Here is an 8,707-nt window from a genome sequence, read left to right on the forward strand (position 1 = left end):
CAAATCATCATCTTTATAAGTCTTAACTTCTGTATTCATAAATTTAAAAAAAATTGAAACCTACTTGAAAACATTGTTGATTATTTTTTAAAGAATACCATATCATATTCTTGCCAAAAAAACAGGCTTGCACTTTTATAACTGCTTCATTTGCTATTTGTGGCTTATGCTTCATGTAGGGAATCAGTATTTTCCACAATACAAGAATTCATAAACCATCAGACTCATAGCTATAAAATAACAACTCACCTTCTCCTTAACACTCTAAAAACAGACAACATGAACAGATGTGCCCACAGGAGGCATGCACTTCATATGGTTGGTAACAGCAGAGCAGGCAAACAAACACTTGTCTTTTCAAGTATTAACTTTTCTATAACTTGTCACTTATAGTGTTATTAATCTGATAATCGTTTAAGGCTGTATAATTTTATAATCCAAGAAAATACAACAGCAATGTGTTATCTTCCAAAGAATCTAGAAAAACAGGAAGAAAACTTTTCTAAAATTCACATACCAGGTGCTATGTGCAACGAGAATCTATGCTTCTTATGTACATAGTTATTAGGGAGAAAAGCGATAAAGTAATATGGTTAAAAGAATTCACTGACTTAGTGGCAAATCAGTATACTCACCCAGGAGCAACCATGGCTTAATAATGCCAATTTGCAGGTCCAAGCTAAGGTCCTGCACGTAACCACAACCTCCCCCATTGCTCGGCTCTACTTCTTCCACAACATGAATTCTGGCATCTTTCCACGTTTCTATAATTTTCTTTCCAGTTAGCGTTGTCACCCGGGTGCATTGCTTCCTGAGATTATTCCGAGAGAATGCTTTAATTTCCTGGTTAAGGGAGTGCATTACATGAGCAGTGACTAGGAACAAACACAAGCAAATCCAGCCAGCACAGTGAAGGGCCGAACGGCTCTTCCCTTAGTGTTCAGGTAACAAACACAGCCTCATGTGTACACTGCCCCGCAGGTAACGGGAGCAGGCACACGCCAGCGGGCAGAGGGGATCAGCTCCGCTTTTCCCAACGCCGCGATGTAAGCGGAAACCTGATTGGCCATTGAGAAACGGGCGCCGATTGGTTGCTGCTTCTTCTTCCGGTCCGCCGAAAATTACGTATCCCTTCTAAGAGTTTTCTTATTGTTACTATTTAAAGTTAGCTTTGCTATTCACGCAGAATGGTAAAATATAAGACTTAGTGGGAGAGAAGGCTGACATTTCCTCTCTCCTTAAAAGCAGTGGTTTTCTGGATATGTTCGGTCGACGTCATTTGTGGTACTGACCTGGGTATCCCCCCTGCTCCAGAAGGCGGCGGAGTCTCAGTGCAAACCTTCCTGCTTCGCAGAACCTGCGCCGCCCGCCTGCGTTTAGGCTAATCCAGGGGGGTTACAGCAGACGTTAAAAGTTACTCTTCGCTTCTCATGTTCTTCACGTTTCCTCTCTCTACTGTTACTGTCAAGAGGAACATTGACTAGATTTAAAAAAAGTGTAGAATTGTGAGGGTAACAATTTAAATAAAATATGCAAAAGTAATTTTCTTATTTTTAATGTTTTCATTGTTTCTATATGTAGATTAACAAGGGCTTATCACGTGTATCTTCTGACTTCCCGTCAACATTTTCATTATCAGTAAAGTACTGAAGAAGCCTTTGTGCAATAAATATATACTGTTTGTAAGAACAATTGGAGCAAGTCCTTTCATACACAGTTTCAGAAATTGGGGATGCAAACTTCCAAACTTACAAAACTGATTGATTACAAATCAATTACAGAATGATTCTGATTACAAAAGGATGATTGTTTTACAAAAGAAATTACGAGATTCATTTAAATAGAAAATTTCTTACCCCACTTAAAATCAAATGCAATTTTAAATGGACTTAGACACAATGTGTAAATACATGTATCAAGTGAAGAAGTTGCACTTAAAGAACACTAATTCACAGCACAGCATATTAAAATTTTGTTGTTATTGAAACTTTCTGACTTAAAATTAAAATAAACCTAATTTCTCCCTGTTGAAAAGAGTGCGATATCAGCCCAGGCTAACTACAGAGCACTCTAAAATGAAGAACTCAAGAAATTCTTTGCATCATTTAAACAATCACATGTTCATCAAAAACAACTCTAACCATAAATCATTTCATATATTTATCATAAAATGATCCAAAAAACCCTGCCAACTATTGAGCACAAACTACATGCTATGTCCTGTGCTTATAAGCAATTTTTAAATTCTTAATGTAATCAGTCAGGTGCTTAATGATGCTTTACACATATTATCCCCTTTGATCTCACCACAAATCTATTATGTATATAGTATTATGATCATCTACATTTTACAGTTGAGGAAACCCAAATGCAGAGAGTGCAAACATCATACACTACATCGCACAGATCATAAGTTTAGCCCCACAAGTAGAGTCTAGATTTCTTTCAGTCCAATGCCTTCGCTCTTGTTTACTATGGAATACTGCCCTGCTCCCAAAATAATTATAGTTAACATTTTTTTTTAATTGAAGTATAGATGGTTTACAATTGTATTAATTTCTGGTGTACAGCATAGTGATTCAGTCATATATATTTGTATATTTCCTTTTCATATTATTTTTCATTATAGGCCATTACAAGGTATTGAATATAGTTCCCTATGCTATACAGTAGGACCTTATTGTTATCTATTTTATATATAGTTTAACAAACATTTATTGAGCAACTACTATGTGCCAGGCACTATTATAGTCACTGGGAATATAGCAGTGAATAAAAACAAAGTCCCCTCTTTATGGAACTTATATCCAAATGGAGGGAGCAGATGCACAGACAATAAATAAATAAGCTATAACTATGTTAGTTCATGAAATAAGAACTAAAATGAAAAATTAAGTGAAACAAGGTAAGAGAGTGAAAGAGCAGTGTACCATTTGCTATAGGTTGGTGAGAAAAGGCCCCTCTGATAAAGTGAAAATTGGAGCAGAGATGTGAATAAAGTGTAGGAGCCAGCCCTGTAGATATCTGGGGGAAGGGCTTTGCACATAGAAGGACAAGGTGCTGAGACAGGAGTTTGCTGGTGAGAGGTAGGAGTTGGGGAGGTTTAAGAAACTGCAGGTGGCAAGCGTGGATTTAGTGGATGACTGAAGGGAAGAGTGGTAGGCGAGGAGGTCAGAGATAAATGGTAAAGACTTTGGATTTTATTCTGAGCAAGATGGGAAGCCACTGGAGAGAATGGGGTGGAGGAGTGGTGGGCCCTGTGTTGTGCTACCCAGATTCCCCTTCAGTGAATGCCTGTTGTCTGGGAATGCTGTTGGCTGACTGGTAATTGTCCCTTCGCTTCATGAACTGCCTCAGCTACAGAGGGCTGCCTTGCCTGAAGGTGTGCCCTTCATGAAACAGATCACAACCAAGACTAATTGATGAAGGAACATAAAGTTCATTTTGGGACATGCTAAGTTTAATATGCCTATTAATCTACCAAATGGAGATGTCAGTTGGGAAGCAACACATATGAATCTGGACTTCACAGAAGAGACCTCTGCTAGAGATGTAAATTTTGGAGTACTCAGCTTAGCGATGCCGTTTAAAGCCATGCCACTGAATACGGTGATCTCATAGAGAAGGTTGATAGAGAAGTAGGAGGTGTGCCTTCATTTAGGAGTCAGGAAGATGAGAAGGATCCAGCAAAGGAGACCAAGAAGGAGAGGCCTGGGAGGTAGGAGAAAAAGAAAAAGAAGTCTGAGAGTACGAAGAAAGTGTTTTAAGGAGAACAGTGTGATCAGCTGTGTCATATGGTGCTGAGAGTATTGAGTAAGATGAAAACTGAGCACTAATACTGGATTAAAGGTCTTCTCAGCAAGAGCAGATGCTATGTCCCAGCACAATACAAACATGATATGATTCAATCCTCATGACAGCCCAATGAGGGAGGTAATACTTATCACAGTTTTGCAGAGCAGGGCATTTAACTTGGATATTAAAGACTAGCCTTTGGTCACAGTGTTGGATTTGTTTGTTAGGTTCTGCAGCAAGGATGGATGAACACAGTCCCATCTTAATCAAAAACCCACGTTCTTTGCACCACATCATTCTGTAAAGGATGAGTAGAATTGATTCTTACATTGATACCCACAGCCCTTGCTGATAATACTGTAATACTAACATGCCTGCAATGGCACTGGGTCCTAGCACAGTGATTCTTAGACCCAATCCTACTCAACTCTTCATTCTGCAGAAAAGGAACCAAGGTGCAGAGAAATAAACTGATTTGCCCAATGTCACATCACTGGTGGTCCCAGGTCTCTTGAATTAGTTATCGAAGGGTTGTTCTACTACGTTCTATGGTCATCCAAAAAATACTTTAAGGGCAGAATTCCTTTTCATTAAGCTAACCTGGGTGCAGAGAAGTTCGAGTTCTGGCAGAGAGAAAGAAGGAACAAAAGGCCAGAGGGAGAAGGCAGCATTCCACCCATGGGGGAGGCCCTGCTTATGAAAATCACCATGAGAATATTTAATCTTCATTAACTCAGATATGATTTATATGGGTAAAAAAAATTATTAATAATCAAAAATCCACTTTGCATTATAATTTTTGGCCTGAGTTGATAGTCTCAATTCTGCATTTCACTGAGAGCACAGATACAGCTCTCATTCTTTGTAAACAATGGTTATTTAAAACCATATTATTTTGGCATGAGACTACTCAGAGTGAAAGGATTTATTTCTGATTTTGGAGAGGTCTGTCATTCTATGATAGTTAAGTCCTGATACCTTTTGGTTTAAAAGATCAAGATTTAAACACTTAAGGTTTTTAAAGACTTGGATTTAATATAAATACATTGTTAAATAAGTATTTAACATGAAGAGTAAGGCATACTAGATTGATGAATATGGGGGGAAATGCAAATTTCACAAATCTTTCAGTTGCTGAAATTCAAGAAGGCAGCGTGACAAGAGTGCTAAAGGGAAGTTAGGGAATAAAGATTATATTACCCACATTTTCACTGATCTCAATTTTTGATTTTGTTGATTTTCAACTGAAGCATTTATCCCAGCTCTAAAACTCCATGGTGCTTCAGTTTGAAACAGCAGCAAATATTAAGAAGCTTTACATGACTATGTTTTACAAGGACTGTGAAAGTTGATGTGCTATTTTATGACTGTACTTTTTGTACTCTTTAACAATTATGGAGTATTTATTTACTAATCAAATATGTTTAAATAGCTATCTTGCGGGGAGCAAAAACACACTGGTTGTATTTATTTAATCTGTATTTCTTATGTTTCTATAAAACAAATCAAAGTGTATGGCTTCCTTTAAATATAATTTTATACACATATGAACTAATTAGCCTTAAAAATATTAACTGGTTTAAGAAAAGAAACATAAATGATGGTGTGTCACTTCAAAGCTAAGTGTGGCTAAATCATCAACATATTAAATTGCTGGAATGTTTGAGGAAGCATTATTATTATTATTCAGGTTCTTGTTTCTATTACTTTCATTACTGAATTTAGTACCTCACATTGAATGCTAGACACAATAAAACCTTTAAAGTTTCCAAGAAAAATAGAAAAAAATCAAATTATGGAGAAAAAAAGGTTTCATATTGGCTAGTGTAATTTTTCAAAATACATGATGTTTATCTTTATCATGATGGTTTGGATTTGCTTTAAAATAATGGGAGAAGGTAGCTTATAAACTAAACAGAATTAGTCATATAGTTATAAGTACTGAAATTGGGTGATGGATATAAGGGAGGGGGAGGTGTTTGAAAATTTGAAAACGTCCACTATAAAAAGTAAACAAAAAAGTAAAATAAATAAAAACAAATACACTTTAAATCAAAATGTATACCTTTGTAATCCCCTGAAAGTGGTCAGTTTTTTTTTTTAAGAATAAGTTCTTGAAAAATTTGTTTCTTGAAGCAAAAGAAAAGGCAAAAAAGGAACGGAAACAAAAGAAAAATAAATGACATAGCCAACTAGACAGAGGGAGACAGAAAGACTAACTGCCTAATGTTACCAAATGCTTTGGTAAGGTCTCAAGAACTTTTTTGTAATACACTCTGGGTTTTTTTTTTTTTTAAACATTCTTATTTTTGTATTTCCACTTTAAAGAGCAGGGACATCTGAGAAGTATAGTCTCACCATTTATTTTACATGTTATGTGTGTTATTAGTCTTTAAGCTTGGTTTAGACTACTTACAATGTTTTTTAAAGTAATTTTTATATCATTGTACATATTACTTTTTAAAATGTCTAGAATTTTCAGGTCCTTCCATCACTAGAGATCAGCACTGCATGGAATATTATTATATTATTATTTTACAAAAAGAGAGTGGAACCGAGCAGAACCCTGCAGACCCCCATTCCCCACCTCAAGTACAAAACTGAGCAGTTAATGATTAGGACGATAGAGTCACAAACTCAGTGTCTGATGCACATTCCTGAGTTGTTTTACAGATACTATAACTGCCACCAGAGGGAAAAAAGCTTGCTGCATGATGACCAGATTGCAGACATGATGTAATCTGCTCCATCTTGAGCAGTGCTGAGTCTATGGCTAGCACAATTCCAAGAACTGGCCTCAGTAGAGGGGGATTAACATCATTGCTCATAATAATCTATAACTTGGTGGGCATCAAAATCATTGTAGCTTGCTCTGCCTATATATGTAAGTGGGCAACCAAAACTGTCAACAGAGAGATGCTACAGACCTATGCCGACATCTTCCACTGAGAAAACGGTGCCCTATGTCAGCATGAAAAAGTTACAGAAGATGGACCTTAACCCCTAATCCTGTAGAAATGGAATGATGTTTGACAGTGGGGAATTGAAAGCAGCTCTTTTGCCCCTTTCCTGTTTGCCCATTTCTGTCTCCCTCTAACCTTAAAAGAAACCAGTTATAGGAATGAGATCACAAAATAATGAAACTAACTCCTGACTTATGCTCTCCTGAATACACACCATGCCTTGCCTAACCTGTTGATTCTTTTCCTAGATAAAAAGAAGAATGAATAATTAAATAGTTAAAGAATGGATAGCTGTCTACCTCCAAGAACCCACTTAGCAATCCTGCAGGCAGATCACGTGGGCAAGATGACATCTGAAGAGAGAGTCAACCAGTTTGCGTGAAGTGGAGAAGGATGCTGAACCCAACCTCCTGCCTCAATGATTCACTAAGATTCTTCTCCCCATTTTTCCTTTTAAAAACTGTCATGGCTGAGCAGAATCTTTAGAGCTGGTCTCTGGACAGAGGTCCGTCATCTCCCCAGACTGCTGGCTTTTTTGATTAGAGCAACTTTCCTTTCTACTGACACTCGCCTGTCTAACTATTGGCTTTTGAGTGGCAAGTAGCCTACCTGAGTTCAGTAACAAGAGGAACAATATAACTTCAGTGTGCATGTGTGCCTCGGCTCATGTGCATCGATGTGTATATTCGGCTGTCTACATCTCAGTAGCATTGAACACTCTAATTCGAAAGCTGTAGAGTCACATAACATGTGCTCATCTCCATGGTAACCATTTCTAAGATAAATTCACTTCTGAACAATAGTCCCAAAATAGTCTATTACCCATTTTTGTAGGTTTCCATTGCAGTAGCTAAAAATAATATTGAAAAACCTTGATCCATTCCTTAACCAGAAAAACAGAGACAACAAACATAGACACAAAACTGCAGAGAAAATATGGTTAAGTGTAACAACAATTTCTATAATAAACTCAAAATTTCATTTGCTCTGTCTGGTTTTCATTTTATGGATTATCTGTACTTATTGCTTCTCCTACACTTTTTGGCTTTCTACATTTGAGTCATTTATCCTTTCTGGGATTTCTCTGCTATAAAATGAAAATGAAGAAATGATCTCCCAGGTCTATTTAGCTCTAAAACTTTATGATTTTCTGATTTTTCTACTTAATATGAACCATTATGACAACACAAGCTCAGGAAATAAAAACATTAAAACCTAAGTCAGGCAATCCTTTCCCACTACTAGATTAGATAAAGGAGAGGTTTTAAAATTATTTACCATAATGAATGGATTGTCATTCCCACAAATCTTTTTTTCTATTAAATTGGCTACATTTTCTTAGTATTAGAATATCTTAATTTTCTGAAATGAGGACAGATTGAAAGGGCTTATTACATTGGGGGAAATAACTTCTATGATTTTAAAAATGCTCAGTTTCCATTTACTCCTCCATATCTCCTCTGCTGGAGTTTTAGAGTCACAGAGTCCTCCAAGATTCTCGGTGATCCTCAAATGGGCCAGAGCCTATGTCAAAGCAGAGGTGATTCTAATTGACCCTCTTCAGTTCCTGGGAAGTGGGAAAGATGATGCCATGAGTTTTTGTAGCTGTACTACTTCCCTTCCCATCACAACCTCCAGTGACATTAAATTTTCTATGCTCCAAGATTTGGAGGAAGAGGGAGGAGGCTGGTATAGGCAGAATTGAGACACCATACATTTCCTTGAGAGAAACCCTTACTTAAGCCCAACTCTAGGAGTAGATTCTTTGTAAATTGTTTCCTGCCTTTGGAGTGCCGCATCTTCTCCCACAACATTCTTGAGTGCTGCCTCTCTTTAGTGAAGGGAGACTTCCTCTCTTTCTTATCTGGGAAGAGAGACTCCTTATATCGCACCCTGGTCAGACCACCCAGATTATCACTATCATTTTTTCCCCAAATCCAGACTCACTC

General features: G+C 37.2%; 1 protein-coding gene across 1 annotated transcript; it reads right to left on the minus strand.

The window, feature by feature from the left end:
* Nucleotides 1-576: 576 nt before the first annotated feature.
* Nucleotides 577-1,036, minus strand: LOC116662549 (dual specificity protein phosphatase 19-like). Its single transcript, XM_032476295.1, has one exon. It carries the CDS (start codon nucleotides 859-861, stop codon nucleotides 604-606), a length of 258 nt encoding a protein of 85 aa, XP_032332186.1. The 5' UTR covers nucleotides 862-1,036; the 3' UTR covers nucleotides 577-603.
* Nucleotides 1,037-8,707: the final 7,671 nt, after the last annotated feature.

This window comes from Camelus ferus, unplaced genomic scaffold, assembly GCF_009834535.1.
Source record: "Camelus ferus isolate YT-003-E unplaced genomic scaffold, BCGSAC_Cfer_1.0 contig322, whole genome shotgun sequence".
NCBI classification, from domain to species: domain Eukaryota; kingdom Metazoa; phylum Chordata; class Mammalia; order Artiodactyla; family Camelidae; genus Camelus; species Camelus ferus.